The sequence below is a fragment of the Dermacentor albipictus genome, chromosome 2, assembly GCF_038994185.2.
Source record: "Dermacentor albipictus isolate Rhodes 1998 colony chromosome 2, USDA_Dalb.pri_finalv2, whole genome shotgun sequence".
NCBI classification, from domain to species: domain Eukaryota; kingdom Metazoa; phylum Arthropoda; class Arachnida; order Ixodida; family Ixodidae; genus Dermacentor; species Dermacentor albipictus.
The window spans coordinates 182712130-182729453 of record NC_091822.1 but is presented as its reverse complement, the minus strand read 5'-3'; the positions used below and the strand labels follow the sequence as shown (position 1 = coordinate 182729453).

The following is a 17324-nucleotide window of genomic DNA, read 5'->3' as shown; positions in this document are numbered from 1 at the left end:
AGATGCGCCTTTCCTTTCATGGAAATCGGACGCCGGTGGAGCTAGCTATACGTTTACACGACGTCCAGATAACCCTGATACACGAACCTGCACCTTCATTCATACAATCCCTGTAAACAAAACTGCAAGTTTACACGATGTCAGCCTGGCTCATGTAGCTACAACGTTTTATTCCTGTCGTCCGACGGAAACCGTATCAAAAGGGTTCTGCTCTACTAACTTTCTCAACGGGCTTAACAAGAGTGAATCTCTGGGTTGTGACCCCATTTCTTAGGTTCTCTTGAGAATTTTCTGCTTAACTGCTTCAACAAAATGGTGAGAAGGGTGAGTGCGTGCAACCCAATGATTAAAAAGCAAGAAACAAAGATCAGTGATGAAAGCGGGACCAGCGCTTGGTGAATACATTGCCATGATTTTACTACGCACAATACAGCGTGGTAACTGGGGTAATATTTTTTAGGAAGAGTACCGTAATAACGGATTCCCAAGCTGTGCCACTTCCAAAAAAGCAACCATGAATGTATTGACGCTGGATATTCACACAGACGGGAAAAAAAATCAAGACCAAGATGGACGCAAACGGTGATAATACAAAAATAAATATGTACCAATGGGCACAAAATACAGTACGTGAGCATTGCTACTTGGGCGCCATGCTTAATCGCAAGGAAATAGAATCGGGAGCAGATTGGAGGGCACAGAAATACATACAGCGATCCGAAAAGGGAGTCGTGGAATTGGCTTTGCAAGTCCCTTATCCGCGAAGGAATGAAACTGAAAACAAAATGCCATTCAGCTCACCGTTGTAGATCGGGCCGTCTTTTGGAACGGTGCAGAACCCATGGTCATTTCGATCCGAAGCAATTTCGGCGGAAACGTTTCAAGGCAACCGTGTTGACCATCTTGCGGTATTTCACCATCCTCAAGGCGTGACCGTCGGCAATGCTGAAACAAGCAACATATATTGACCCTGGTAAAGCCTCCATTAACTACATCGCCAGAGGGAGTATCGACAACGCTTTGGTTTTCAGTGAATTGATAATGGAATACGCACTGCGAAGGTCGCCTACGAGTCTAATCCAATCAATCAAGGTTCAGTTTGTCCATTTGCACCGAGTCTGTGTGAACTTCTCCGCAAGACAGCCAACAGATGTGGGCAGCTCACTTGGCAGCAACGGATGTGCGTCCCACTGAGCCCCGTCGATGCAAGTGATTCCGTCGCGATTAAGAAAAAGAAACAATGACTCTACGGAAACCGTTATTTTTTTTTTACTGATAACGTCAATTATGTTTCTAGATTATGTTGAAAGTCTTCCTGTCTGTCGAGCACGCGAACCGCGGACGTCCGCCAAGATTCGTCGCTCATTCTGACGCAGACGTGTGCGACGGTTCGTTGCGTAACTTAGAAGCTCCGCGAAGCTGCACTTCTGAAAGCTGCACTTTTGTACGTACACTTCTCGCTAACTACACTCAGTAAGGCCTAAATCGATATCAAACAAACTAATGTGGCGGTCCCTAGCTATGAAAAGCATTGTGATGCACGCTTCAGCTTGCTAATCAACAACAACAAATTGTCTACAGTGAAAAAAAAAAAACCTTCAAGTCCACAACGTGCACGCTTCAGAACAGACTTACCGTTTACGGGAACAACAGATAGACATTCTGTCCCGTATCACAGCCTTATTGATAGCATTCCTATAAACGAGGCCCCACACATACATGTAGCGCTGTGCGCTACGCTATTGACGGTGTACCGAACTTTGGTTGTTGAGAACTTCATACCCTCTCTAAGTCTCCTGCCTATTCCCATTTCGCCGTTATGTTGACAGGCACCACGCGTTTCACCCATTGTGGCATGAGTACATGCTGCACCATTAACCTCCATATATTCTAACAACTGCTAACTACTACTAACTCGACGAACAGCCTTGAAGTCGGTAGAAAATCATACGCACGATTCATTAAGACAGGAGCGGAGCCGACTGCTTCTGTTATCCTTTCGCGAAAAAGTTCCTCCTTCTGCTACTGTACCTCAGGAGATTAAATTTATTTGTTACTGTTTTGTCGATCGTTGTAACGGCGCCACCACGATTAGTGGGAGCGCAACGCGCGGGTTTTATAATCCCGCCGTCTCTATACAAAAGTCTACGCAATTCCCCACTCAATCTACCGCGCTGACGTAAAACTGACGTCATCAGTAATGGGAGATCTGTCACCCCTTTCCAAGGGACGCCAACTGGTTTTGATTAACGCATGGTCGCGATGTTGACTAGAAGACAACCCAAAGAGCTTCACACCAACGATCCATCGAAATCAAACGCTACCAAAACTGCACATAAGGAACCACACTTGCTAAACAGTTGTTATGCCCGCTCTGGAGCGCGTAATACCCAACGTGATACCAACCTCACTAGACGCAGAGGGTAACTACGAAAGAACTCTGGTGCAGCTCAGAGGTAGGATTCACAAATCTTTTTGTTTGTAAGTGCTCTTTTCTATTGACCGGACCCCTTGGCTATTAATATGTTCAGCATCACGATTGGCTGCTATTTTCCCTTGAGCTAAAATTGTTCGTGAGAGAAAATTCCAGCCAATCCTAATGCGGCGCACGCTATTAGCCAAGGCAGCCGCGGCCAATGGCAAAGGGCACTATACAAACGAGAGGCATCGTAAACTGGGTCGCAGCTGTTTACACGATCTTGTCTCATCACATGCTCCTGTAGAGTAAAGCATGCTGCATGAGGAGTTCACCTTTGGGTGACGCACCAAATGTAGACCACTTGTGCGTCGTGTCACATGACAACTTTCCTTCAAACGAACGCAACCGCTGTAGGAAAATGAGTCTTGCGATTCTCGTAGCTGCGTCATGCTGCAGCGTGCGATTCAGTGGCGTTGCAAATCTTTGGGGCCGAATTTACAAATCTTTCCGTTCATAAGAGCTGTTTTTCATTGGCCGACCGCATTGACTTACTGTCAAACATCCCGATTGGCTGTCGCATTTCCTTACGAACAGTTTTAGCGTAAGAACTTTTTTCGAGGGAAAGTGGGAGTAGAGAGACACAGGCCCGAATGAGAGAGGAGCGGAGGTTGGTCTCGAGCTCTCATACTGTGCTAAAGGAATTGAAGGCCCCACTATACAGCCTCGAAGTCAGCTGTTGTCACACACGCAGTTGTCTTTGCTTAATTCTTTTGACAAAAGCTGTCGCGTTAAAAGAAATGAAGGAGTGAAAACAGAATATGGCTCTGCATTAACACACACAAAAACAAAAAAACTTCTTACGCTTTAGAACTCTTCGTAAGAGCAAACAACAGCAAACCGCATGGTTGGGCACATTATTAGCGAAAGTGGCCGGCCAATGACGAACAGCCTTTACGAACGAAAAGCCTTATTAAAGGTATTCACATTCGCTTCTTATGCGAACGACAGAACCTCACCTTTGGAGCAGTTCAGCCGGCGCTCTCGAAGTGCGCTGTCCGGCGCCCGCAGCCGGACATGCCGTCTTTCAGCGCCGCGCTGGTCCGAGCTCTTGACCGCGCGGAAGCCATGTGGAACGGAGACGGAGGGAAGGACGCAGTTCGCAACGACGACGATGACGACAGCGCTCGTCGGAACCCCAACCGCTAAAACTGCAGCCGCAGTCGCTCCAGCCCCGGGGCTCGCACGGGAAAGGCGACAATCAAATTGTCACGGCCTGTATAAACAACGGGCGAGAGGGGCCTCTGTAGCAGCCCCGGACAGCTGTTGACTCCCCCCGGGCGCCACTGTCAAAGTAAAGACAGAAGGCGGCACGTACCGACAAAAGAACGCTCGTTGTACGCACCTAGACAGACAGCCAGTTATCCACCCAGCCAAGCCGCTAAAGCAACGTCAAGACAGCTAACGAGCGTGTCGCGAGCGCTCCGTCCCCCACTAAAACTGTTCAGCGTCGTTGGCGTTAGGGCCCGCGTCAGCCAATGCGACGGGCGTGAGTGTCAGCAATGCACCTAACAGGCCCTTCGATTGAGCTGGTCGAGGAATATCGATCTAGAAACCTAGGGCGATATTCACAAAGATTTTCGTTCGCAAAGTGCCTTTTCCGTATAGACTAGCCGGCTTTGATAACTTTGTGTCCATCATCAAGGTCGGCTGGAATTTGCTCTTACGAACAGTTCTAGCGTAAACATCTTTCGTAAATGCGGGTCTTGGGCACGTATTCGCAAAAAAAAAAAAAACACCCAAAGCTAGAGTTTAGCGCGAGTACAGCTGCTAGTCAGTCGCAAAATGTTGCGAAAGCACCTCCAGTCAGTTTTGTAAGTGTGCTTGCGAACGAAAACCTTCGTGAATTCTTACTCTGGCGTCGAATTCACAAAGCGCTCTGTCCGTAAGGGCTGTTTGTTCGTAAACGTCCTAAGTGCGCAAACTTATTTGTCCGCAGCAGCTGGCACAGCAGTTTGTGGACGATGAAAACTTTATATTAATCCCACACCGGCATCTGAAACAATGCGGGAACAGATAGTCTCGTAACTGCGGGCATGATTAAAGCACTCCTGACGAGTGGACTGTCTTCAGCCGTTCACATCCATGGCAGCGGTGTCGTCAGCTCTCGAGCGTATAAAGCCGACGACGCTGGACAGTGGGAAACGTGCTAAAGGGCTCCAATGCGCGCATTTGACGTCAATGCGTCATTGCGCATTGACGTCAAATGCGCTTTGACGCATTGACGTCAATGCGCATTGCGCTTTGACGTCAAATGACGTCTTTGACGTCATTTGACGTCAAAGACGCAGATGTTTATTTTTTTTTCTTTTGTCCAGCTGAAGCATAATCTCTGTCGCATAACACGTTACTGTAGTGTACAGCACACAAATTTGCGGACAGAACACAACGGAGGAAACGTGGCACGTTTTTGACATGAAACAGACATATGTCCTCTTGCCTCCTTATTGTCCTATGCGTAATATTATACGCCGTACGTGACAGCTAGAACAAACCAACTAACTAAGACGAAACAGTTGTTCAGAAAAACGTGAGGGCTTTGTCCCCCTTGCGAAAGTCGAGGAGAACAAAACACAGCAAAAGCTGGCCAGCCTAAAAAGAAAGGAAGCCTCAGTCAACATATTAGTTTTTCGTGTCAGCCAAAGTAAATAAGCAAATGAAATAATTATGGAGTTAATAATGGATGGAAATTGCAACCATGGTACTAATGGCTAAGTCACAGACTCAACCTATGGCTATTGTTTGATCTCAAATTTCTTATAAAGTTCCTGTCAGCATAGACTTTGATTTCTCAGCTCCTCACTACCTGCCTTTTTACTTTGCTTTTTCTTTCCGCGTTCAGATGCGTATCTCCACATTATTATATCGGGTTTAGCGACACAGATAGATACAGCATCTTCTAGAATAGCAAAGCATTGCACTGCGAAGATTCACGAAAATTCCCAACCGGAGTGCGTCCTCTTCGTCATAGGGAGAGCTAACAGTGTTCCGACATAGGTGCTTCCTAATGGTTCTCTTGAGTGAAATTTTAGGCTTCAATGGTTCTTGTGTTCTCGCATAACTCTCTCGCTCACTCATTTACTCGCTCACTGGCCCCTTCCTATCTTGCCCACCCGTTCACGCGCTCACTCACTCGTCGCTCACTTTTTCAGCACTCGCTCCTTCACTCGCTTGCTCACTGCACCGAACTGCTCTCTAGCAATAGTTTGGAAACTTCGGCGAGTTGGTGGAAGTTCATATTTGGCAAGCAGCAGCGCTTAATTAAACGAGTACAGCGCTTGCGTCGTGATTCCTCCGTTCTTCGTCCGCGTCTGTTTATCACTGCTGCTAGTAAATTATGAATCACTCTCTATAGCTTTCCCATTTCGGTCGCTCTCCTGCGCACTGGCGCGCACTGCGGACTCGGCCTTTACTCGTTGCGTTCGCAGCGGTGCACGGTACTAGCGAGCGTGGCCGAGGCGCAGGGCCAAATGGAAGTCGCACGCGTCCCTAGCTGCCAGCGTGTGCGGCGTTCACCTGGCGCCTTGGTATATAGCGCCGGCATTGCGTGAGCCTGTAGCTACGCCTCCGGGCCCCGCGGTGCACGCGGCACGCGAGCGCAGCGGCACGGAACCGTCGTGCGAGCTATGAACGTGTTGGGCGACGCTTTTGTTCCGTGCCGCTTGATTGGGAGGCCGCCGTGCCTTTGTGCATTTCCTCTTCCTGTCGAGCTCTCTCTCTCTCTCTCTCTCTCTCTCTCTCTCTCTCTCTCTCTCTATATATATATATATATATATATATATATATATATATATATATATATATATATATATATATACATATATATTCTAATTAGAATGTTCTAACTTATATGGATCCCAATTAAACTTGATTTAGAGATCCGGATGCATTGCACATAATTTATGTAAATACGTATTATTTGAAAGCAACCGAGCATACCTGTGGGTACTGGCGAAAGGTGTGGAGTTCGCTGGGAAACATTACTATAGATGGAACTCTGGCGTCAGTGTTTGCGAGGTTGACAGCTTTTCGCGGGCGTTCTATTCCAGTGTCTGCGGCTGGCCAGCACGTTCTCTCGCTTTCCTGAAGGAAATTGCTGCCATGGGACGTAACGCGCACGCAGATAACCTCAAAGCGTTAAGGCCGAACTACACGCACGCGTTCCGGCACGCGAAAGCTTGCGCCCAAGCGCCTCACGCATGCGCAGATGGTACAGTAAAGATCGTACGCGTCGAAGCGCGGTGCGAGTACTGCTGTTATCTATAGTTGACGATGGCATGCGCTTGTGGCATTTGGCATCAGTGCTTAGCCAATTGCTTCTTCGAACGTTCAGTTTAGTCAAATGATTGTTCCCCTGAGGGACGTGTATGACCAAGCGGAGTCCCGACCCGACTGGTACCCTATCTTAATCGGCTGCCTGTATAGTCTCGACCTATTTCAGTGGAGATAAACTTCTACTTTTCTGTGTTGCAAATTGTGCACTTCGTTCATATGTTGTCCTTAATAGAAAATCGATGTGACATATTTGCTAGTTCACGGGAAGTTATGGCATGTAATGATACACTGGCTGCGATAGATACCACGTAAGAAAAAAATATGAAGAAACCGTGGACAATGCCCATCCAAGTACCAACGGAAGACCAGTGGCGGGCCCAGCTGACAAGCCCAAGTCTTGAATACCAGCTACGGCTGGTGAACAGGTCTAGGCTATCAGCACAAGGCCACGGCTACTTGGAAGAGCGTGGCCGCCCACCTCCTAGCATTAACCAACTTGGTGCCTGAAATAAAGTTTATTCACTCACATGCAGACGCCACGTACTATGTGAATCAGTTTACGCAAAGTTTTCATTCACCAGCCTTTAATCACAAGGCAAATAACGATTCATAACAAATGTCCTTACACTAGAACTGTTGACGCATTACGACAAGAGCCGCGCTGCAGATTTCAGTGATGAACGTGTCCTTCAGGAATCATGGTTGAAGACTTCAGCCTTGCAGTGAAAGCGAAACATTTATTCAGCGTTAAAAAAGTGCTAATCACAAGTTTTATACCGCCTTTTTAGGCATGCGTCCGTTGCCTAATGGTTACAACGTCGGGCTTCTAGGCTGGGAGAATTTGGTTTGAAGCTAACCATGATAAATATAATTTATTCACATTTATATACGCATGTCTCAATTTCACCCATAAACGGCGAGATAGAAACATACGAACGGCCAAGTGGGACGAATCACATAAAGCTCCTGCTTGAAAAGCGCCTGTGGCCTGTCATCTCTTCCACGTGTATATATTTGATGTTTTCACATCAAATTATAAGAAGGAAAGAGGAACAATAATGGGTATTTTTTACGCACTCATTTTTTTTTTCTATACGCATATTACGCATAAGCGCAATTAGTTTCTGCTCAGGCATACATAATCATTGAGAATCGTTGCACTTATAACGCGACGTCTCATTGAGAATGATGAACTTCCAGTGTCACAAAGTCGCTTGAAGCCAGAAGGACAAACTTTAGAAGAATCCATACGCTTGCTGCCCATAATTCCCCTTATGGCGTAACCGCCCTTTTTGCATCTCCCATAGAAGCTATAGCTAGAGTTCCATCTACCGTATTTTCGTGATTCTAAGCACCCCCCGATTCTAAGCACCCCCCTCTATTTTCGAGAGAAAACTGGGAAAAAAGTTTGCATGCAAATCTAAGCACCCCCCCTATTTGTTAGGAAGAGCGTGTAGCCAAGGCCGCCAAGCGCGCTTGCTCCCTCTGCCATCGAGCCGGAGCCGTCGGCCTCCCGAGGTGGCACGGCGTCCACGGCTCGAGTACGCCGTACAGCCGGACTGTACGGCTGTACGGCGAAAGCTGCAGAAGGCGTCTCCATCAACCATGGCAAAGTGAATTTCGGACGCGAGGAAGCGGGTCCAAGTGGACGTTGTGGTAAAACATTAAGAAGTGCTCGATCCCAAACCACTTCGACGGAACGGAAGACGACCTGCTGTGGGATACCGAGTGCGGCGGTTCAAGCAGTGCGACGAACTCGAGTGGCAGTGATAGCAACTGAGCATCCGATACAATCGGTGGGTTCACTGTCTGCACCGATTTTTCTTTTTAATGTTTACAAAATAACATGTTATTTCTCGCACCCGTATCGTCGTGATGTCGCAGCGAAAAGAGGGAGGGGGGGGGGGGGGGGGGTCATTCTAGATTTTTCGAATCTAAGCACCCCCCCTCACTTTGGGCATCGCGATGGTGAAAAAAGGGGGGTGCTTAGAATCGAGTAAATACGGTATACTCCAACGCGCAAGTCGTTTGCAGCGCTATGGGAGTTGCCGGAGTCCCTAGCCAATAGGAAGAGGTCGAGTGCTCCTCGTGATGTGTTCATCCGCGTCGCGTAGTCTGCTCAGCGGCCGCTGAATTCGCGGTACACGACGCGCATGCGCAGAGGTCCTAACGTGTCACATGTCGCTGCAACGTATCATGCACCAAGGAAAAACAAAAGTATCTAACCCCGCAATTAATCGGACAGTTATGCCTGGAATCGCATTCTGCTGCGTAAGGATATTCTGTGTGCACCTCGCACCTTCGGCAGCGCTGCACACAACTCGTGAGATGTAGTATAGTTATATCTCTCTTTTTTGCAGGAAACTCTATGGCAGCGTGAGTGTTTTCATTTTAACCAACCGCCCAAAGCGACGCATGTTGCAACGTGGCAGCGTACAGTTTGCAGGTTCACGTCAAGCGAAAGCGGTGATAGGGTCTCTATGTAAGGCATTGCGAGGGGAGTAGGAAACGGGGGGACGGGCGAGGGAGTGGTGCTGTTGCCAAGTGCAGCCCAGCATCCTCCTGCACGTTCGCGCTAATCCATGCCTATCGCGACCCCGATCTTGAAGCGCTTGCATATCGCGAAGAGGAGGCGACGACATGGCGTCGCAACAAAAAGCTGCTCGCGTCAAAGCAGCCCCGGAAGAAGATGGCGTCCGCCGATATACAGGCGGGACGGAGAACGCCCGCCGCGACGAAAATAGCGCGCGACGTGAACTCAGTGCTTCGGGACATCAGTGCAACGCATACATGTTATCACAACTACACTGTATAGTTATTGTACGCTAACGTTGCATGTCTATTATTTGCGAGAGACGCACGCATGATAGCGGGGCGTGCACGGTAAAAGGAGACGCACGAGGAGACACGTGGTTGCGATAGCGAAGACACCACCACAAGCAGCCTTCCTCATATAGCACTTGTTTACCTAACCTATGCTAACCCAATATAACTCAAGAATCGATGCAGTTGGCGCAGAATTAAATAGCCTCTGGAGTAACTTTTTTCGCTTTCTTCTCAAGCTCCTCTTCTCAAAATACAGACGATCTTGTAGTAGGGCATCCACCGAGGCTTTTGGAAGCAAGCTATATAACTACCGACGTTTTATTGGTCACTAATTTAAGCGTAGTCTCAGCCAGATGCTCACCCGCTACGGGACATGAACGCTTGGGCAAAAAATGAACGGGACGGGGTGGGGGAGGGGGCTGAGCGGGGCAAGCTTCCACGCGCCTTAGGACACCATTCTGGATAGTGAGACAAAAATAAGAAAGGAGAAAGGCAGGGTCGAGGTTAATCAAAGCAAAAAAAAAAGAATCGGTTTGCTACCCTACATTCGGAGACGATCGAGGGAAGCGGTTGCTTCAAATGAGGCCAGAATGCGCTAAACTATGTTGTTGTTTGTTGTGTAAGGGAAAGCATGCGAGAATTTACTCCCGATAACCTGGCATCGCCGCGATGAAGTAAGAAACCGACGTTGATCGTAATACATAGGCTCGAACAAACAAACAAGCAAGGAAACAAGCAAACAAGCAAAGCAAGCATCCTGGAAAGACGCACATAGCACACATTGTGGGTGCTGCAATGCATTGCGCTAGGCTACTAAACATCGTATATTTTTGATATTAATATACCTATATCGAAAAACGGACGAAAATATGTCAAGCAGACGAGCGCAGCGCTAAGTTCCGACGTTATCTTGCAAAAGATGATGATGATTTTGATGATGATTTAGGATTTTTATGGCGCAGCAGCCGTGCAGACTATAATGCGCGAAACACATGTTTTTCAGATTAGAAAAAAAAAGGAATATGCACGTCCGACGCACTGTGGGAATCGATGTCATACGAAGCATATTCAAGGTACCTATAGGTACCTAGAAGTGCCTATAAGTACCTACACGTAAGTGCTCACGGAATGAAACGCGACACAGACCATTTAGTAAAACCCTGCATACGTGCAAAGTACGCGAGAGCACCATGTCATGTCGCAAGGAATTTGGTCACCAAAGGTGACGAGGACCCCGATGTAAGTGTGCGCACCGAAATTACGTCGATGTGGCACGAACTACAGCCGGTGGAAACGAAAGTATGCGCATTACTTAGCCCTAAATTTACGCGTTTCATTCCGTGAGCACTGTACATATAGCTATACCAGGAACGTTCGCACGCTATAGCCAGCCAGCGTTCTTTGGGGTTTCGCAAAGCAATACCGGGTGAGCCAACTTGCTTGCGTAAATTGAGCAGTTATTCGTCTGCGATTCGCGAGTGTACACGTGTGTGTGACGACAAAATCGCGACGACGACCACTTTGAAGACGGTGCTATGACGGCAGCGACATGATTTCTACGGCGAGCATTGACGCGAATTGATACATGGTGATTGTTTGGATCTGCATTGGTCTTGGACGAGTGTAAGCGAGATGAACACGAATTGTGACGTCATCACCGACTACTACGTGTTATACGATCGTGTTTACATACATGGCTATGCCATGTGGTGTATGTTGAAACGACGATAGCGCATTTGTGCTGCTGCGAAGAAATGTTAAACATGTTATGACTTGGGCGATCATGTAGTCGGTAGAACGTCGCGCAGTTTCTACGTAGCGTAAGCTATAGCTGCTACGATGAAAGCAGTGGCAAAAGTGGGCAGGTCCCGCAGACTGTGCCGTCTAACGCTACGCCTCAGAGCGCGAGCCGCCATGAAGAAAGAGAACGAGAAAATCGCGCGAGCCGCACGCGCCGGCATGAGCTCGTGGCCTAATGGTTAAAGCATGGGGCTGCTGTGCTTCAACGGCAGTGGTTCGATGGGTCAGGCATTATTTCTTGGCGAGGCGACACAGGAACCTACCTACCTACCTACCGCAAAGTGCCAAGAACGAGGCAAAGAATGCTCCGCATTAAACGCGCAAATCAATATCCTGTCATCTCAAAGCGACTGCCCCAACGCAGTTGAGGAAAGGGCAAAAGTGTAGGTTATGTAAAAGGACCAATGTCCCTCAGCTCCAAGATGCCGCAATTGCGACAGCGCAAATGATGCCACGTTAATGCCTGACAAACCGACCCGCCAAGCCAACCCAATTCCGTGCGTCACGCCGTTGCTTTGACGTGACAGGGAATATACTAGTGCTTTTCTTTGTCAGAATAATTCAGAATGAAGCGTTCGTTGGAAGTCGCCGCTCTGTTTGCGTGTTTCACCTCCCGATAGTGCGCTTTTGCGGAATATCTATGTATCCGTAATTCATCGCCAACGAGTTCCAACGCTTTCCTGCGTCTGTTTTAGGCAGAAAGGCCCGAATGACGCTCAACCCTATAGTCTGATGGAAACTACTGGAGTTTCGGAGGTCAGGTGCGTATACCGTGATCGATTTCTTCTCAGTAGGCGATATTAACTTGCGGATGTAGACTAGCAACGTGAGAAACGTTCGGCGTCTGACACGAACAGTTCTTTTTTTTTTCGCCGTTCGCTTATCCTCGACTTAGATGCAGGGTGGCCATTAGTTCGTTCCACATAGGTACCGCCAAGTGAAGCGCATTCGCAAAAAAAAAAGAAAAAAAATCCGCATAATACGAGATTACGATTGTACAGGATAGCTTAGTTAACGTGTTGTCGTGGCGCCACACACCTGCACCGACAGTTTCCCCGTTTCGAGTTGGCCGTAACACCAGGCTCGGTGTACGAGGTCCCGCATAACGCCATTCCGAAATTAGGTGTGCCGTGAGCTCCTAATTAAAGTGGCATGCGGGTGCATTTTTTTGGCCGTCAAGCTGCTTTAAAAAACACGTCCCGGCGCGTCAGCATCATCAAGAAGCAAAGTTATAAACGTCAGTTATATTTACTTTTCTTTAGACTCGCCAAGTTGAAGTTCGGTGAACGTGGCTGTCGTAGTTAGGGTTTTAGGGTTTTATAACCGTTACGAGGATCTCGGAGCCTTACTATAGTTTACACGCAAGGCAGTCCCAGCTTTAAAACTTCGGGAACAAAAAAAAATACAAGTTTGCACGCAGCCTGTGCACATTCTTCTCGTTCTTAAAGGCATTCAAATCCTTTGTCAGGTGCATGAGTGTCTCTCTTTCACTGGCGCTGGAGAATTCCAAACGCCAGGGCCTTGTTGCATCAATGGCGAAACTTTTTGTGTTTTCTTTTTCGTCAGGTCAGCTTTTGTTAGCGAGCCAACCATGGTCATGCCACTTCTCGTGTCTATGCAACCGGTCGCCTACCTAAAGTGGGTTAACAAAAAAAGCAAGAAAACCACACGCAACCCTCCTAAACCGTATACATTTTGCCAGCTGACCACGGTCTACAGTACAGACATTCCGCTCGTAAAGCTTGATTTTTTTTCTCGTTATATTTTCACTGGTTCAGGATGAATAGAGACGCAGCTAGGTGTACAAAACATGTAGAACAGACGAATACAGGCTCGCGTCCAGAGAAACTCTTCCGTAGAATGAAGACGGAGAGAAAAAAAAGAGTGACCGGAATCCCTCGATGCTCTCCAGACGCAACCAGACACAACAAAGAGGACGCTAAAAAACACACGGCGAAAGAATAAAGAAGCTAGATGATGCCTCATGAAACGATATCGTATATGGTCTTGTAGTGGTGTTGCAAGCCTTCCATTGAATGTTAAAGAATTTTCTCTGTGCCGACGTAATGTACCTACAGAAAATTATGGATATCTGGAAAACAAAATGATAAGGGTAAAGTATTTTTATTTTTTTGCATAGCGTGTCTGTTCTGCCGTTATTGATACCACCAGCGATTGCATATGCAGGTTATGCAGTAAAAACTCATAGCGCAAAAAGACAAATACGAAGGCAAAGTGTACAAGACGAGCGCGAATCCTGCCCTTGGCTTTTTACGCTATGATCTTTTCTTCACCAAAAAAAATAATCGTTTATAAAACAAGAGTGCATGCACTTATAAAACAGGTGCATGCTTAAGGTTTACTGCGCGTCCAAAGATGATAGGAAATGGTTGCGATCACGTTGACGGCGGAACCAAAACGCTGAGCTAAAATACTCTAATATTGTCATCGAGCACATTAGAGCTTGTCTCTCAGGGTGTGGGAAAAAATCGAAACTACATCACAGGTTCGTGCGCGGTGTTCTTGAGGGTTCGTGCGTAGGTATGATCACCCCTGCCTACCTGTAATCGCGATTTCCTGGTTGGAACGCCAGTCGACGACCACTTGGAGTTCCATTTAATAAAAAAAGCAATAAACCTACGAGTCCTGAAGGGCGGAAATCGCGATTCTACTTTCGACATCCATCGGCAGTCTCGTATTCTTGAAACCTGCAATTGCCTGCAACCGCTGTTGTTTCTGACGTTTATCCTCGTCATTTGTTCACAGCATTGAACCGACGCAACTATCCGCCTATGTGTCTGCGCCACAGCCAACGAATGCAAAATCAATAGGCACGAGAGAGAGAGAGAGAGAGAGAGAATAAGCTGTATAGAAAAGAGCACACGAGCGTAGGTAGCTCTTCCGATGTGCAGTGAGTGGTCCCTTCAGTCCAACAGTCCAGCAGCCTTCGGTGCCCTTCTCGCTCGGTTGACCAGGTTGAGCTGGTCCGTCGAGTCTAAGCTGGGCAAGGCTGCCTCCCATTGCCATGCAGTGGGGCATGTTATGGGTGTGAGCTGTGGTGTGCTTGCTCAAGCCCATACCATGTGGTGGACGAAACCTTAGATTAGGTGTGCTCAAAGCTCGTTCACTTCAACTGCCTGGGCAAGTTTGCCCGGGAAAGGTCCACCGGTTGCCCTATGTCCAGGGAAAATATGGTCTGACAATAACAACGTCCAGGTGGAACAGTGTATCAAATTTATTGGGGAATGCGTCGCTGTTAGTTCACGCAGTTTATGTCAAAATTGTGTCGACAGTTGCACAAAATAAGTTTCGACTCTCAACCTCAGCGAGAAAAGTGATTGGGGCACTTTATTTTGTTTATTTATATTACTCAGAGAGAGGAGTGGTGAGACAAAAATTAGAAGAATAAAACGCAACAATGCGACATAATAGTCACTCCAAATGGTACGATGTTATCTGTTCATTGTCGATGTCAAATGACTTGAAGAAATCTCTAAATGTCTATTTCATGGTGGCCAACCAAAATGGGCATATCCTTTCTTTCTATTTCTAAATGCGAAGCATTTCCTAGTGAACATTTGTCACTTCGACAATATCTATCTATCCATCTGACCACCTACGTCTCGGTGCTCTAATGGTCGCTTCGTTAACTTGGTATGCACCAAAATTGGCACAGTTTGATAAGAGTGTATTACGAACATAAATGATACGTCATGACAGGAGTGTCATGACATGTGTGTCATGTAGGACATGGAACAGCCGCCTACGTCTTGGTATGTACCAACATTGGCATAGTATGACAAGAGTGTATGACGAGCATAAATGATAGGTCATGACAGGAATGTCATCACATGCGTGTCATGTGGCTCATGAAACAGCCACCTACGTCTTGGTGCTCTCATGGTCGCTTCGTTAACTTGGTAGGCTCCCCGCACACTGCTTCGCATAACATCGAATCCCACAGGGCTAGGGATCAGCCGGCCTTTTTATTATTATTTCTTTTATTACATTCATCACGTAAGTATGAAAATCGAGTTTCTGAGTTATGCCTAGGAACTTCGACCTCTCCACATCGGGAGATTTACAGCATAACGAACAAGTTACAACCAGCCTTTAGTGATTCACGTTTAGCAGTGTGCAAGAATGGATACAGAGTGAACCAATACAGCGACTGACGTTAAAGCCTCAAATAAGGAGAAAACAAGAAGTGAGTGGTTCACAAATGGCACTCGTTAAAGCTTTTTCACTGAAATTTGATTTGCACTGGAATTTGGTTATCATGCAACACAACTCACGAAAGTTTTGTTACGTGCTCAGCAGAATGTCAATGTCTTGCTAATTTTGTTGGTGCGGTTTAAGAGATCCTAAAGTACATTCCAGCTGTTGTTATAATTCCTTGCAGCGACCATAGCCCAACACATTTAGTTTATTAATAAAATGGCCTGCAATTAGGGTGACGATTACTGTTTCAAAATGAGCGTACTTGGTGTGTTCATTGGTTAACTGCGCATCATTGCCTGTTCCGAGATGTAATTTACACTTTGTGAAATGTGAATACGTATTTGCAGGTCCGCCCTTATTTTTTTTTTTTGACAATGTTCTTCATGGTTTATCGTTTCACCACTTCCCAGCCTGCTTCGCGCTTAGCATAAACAAGACTATGCAGCCTCATATCCCACCTCTTTGGACTCGCATTTGACACGCACCAAGGGTGGAGGCTCGAGGTCTCGTCGCAATCTCTCGACGCTGACTGCTTCAGATTCTTCGCTGATGATGTCATCCCCTTCAGGCGCTGCGCGCATAATTGCGCACGCCAGCTAGGACAGCGGATCGCAAGCAGGAACACTGATCAAAATAATTACGTTTAAAATGGGCCTCTCATATGCTAAAACAGTCGTGTTTCCAGTTTGCACAGTATGTGTAACGCGTTTTAGCAAAACGAGCTGTAAGGCCGAATGGCTGACTGTTTCTTCTGAGCGTCACAATGTCGACATGAAGAGGTTTCAATCATTCCCTTCTTCACAATTTTTCACATCGGGCGTGTTGTTCAAGTGGCTGGATATGTGCTTTCCAAGTATGGCGTAGACCTAAATATGAGTGGCGTTCTCACATCTTGCCTTCCCGCAGAGAGTTCGCATACGCAGTCCACGTTTGCTGAACTTGCCAACAACTCTCTAAATAGTTGAAAATTCTTAATATGTTTTACAGCTGTACGCTTTATTAATGATTTTAAAGATGCAAGGAATGTGGCGAAACAAAATTTTCAATGGCGAGAGTCAAGCGGCTGCTGAAGGACTTATAGACAAGAGACCTAAGCCAACCGCCTGACGGCAACGATATGTATCATATACTGAAAATACCTATATTACACATTTATAGTGCTTAATGCGATGCAAAAAAAACTAAATAAACGCTATAGAAGAACACAGGAAAGAGCACAGAACAGGAAAGACGTTGGTCTTCAACTAGATTTTATTTCAATGTACATTGAAAACTACAGTGTTCTGCAGCATTCCTCAACACTCTCTTCTTTCTACTTTATTCTTTCTTCAGCCCACAAGACACCTGTCTTGTGCCCGCGTCTGTCTTGTGTGTTCCTTCTTTGTCCCTTGTTTTTGTGCGGTTACATGATGCATTCCAATAACGACCACCAACTAGCCCGCTTATCCCTGTTAAATATGTTCTTTCTTCAGAAGTGCTGGAAATGACTCAGATGTCTATGCTTTTTTTAACTATAGCCCAGCTTTCTGCATGATGTAATGGGAATGTTGTAGACTTGTTGATTTGAGCGGACAGCTCCTCTCCGTGTTTTTTCTCATCTTTTGTACCCTTTCCCACTCCCCTATTACAGAGTATATCCAACCAGGCCCGTAATCAAGGTATCCTCTCTCCCTTTAGTCTCCTATTTTTTATCTTTCTCTTAAAGTTGTTGCGTATTATTTGCATG

At 46.8% G+C, this 17324-nt stretch overlaps 1 protein-coding gene across 2 annotated transcripts in view; it reads right to left on the bottom strand.

Moving 5' to 3' along the window:
* LOC135920373 (lysosomal acid lipase/cholesteryl ester hydrolase-like) overlaps nt 1-17324 on the bottom strand; it is a 66139-nt gene that overhangs the window by 38933 nt on the left and 9882 nt on the right. The window contains exons 2-3 of one of the 2 annotated variants that reach the window (XR_011512316.1): nt 3436-3692; nt 802-945 (exon numbers count right to left, since the gene is read on the bottom strand). Coding sequence is in view for 1 of the 2 variants with exons in the window: in XM_065454632.2 (XP_065310704.1) it covers nt 802-849 (48 nt within the window). In the remaining variant the exon portion in view is untranslated. Of the gene's footprint in view, nt 1-801; nt 946-1054; nt 1166-3435; nt 3693-17324 lie in introns of those variants that run through there. The other variant, XM_065454632.2, reaches the window with a different exon arrangement.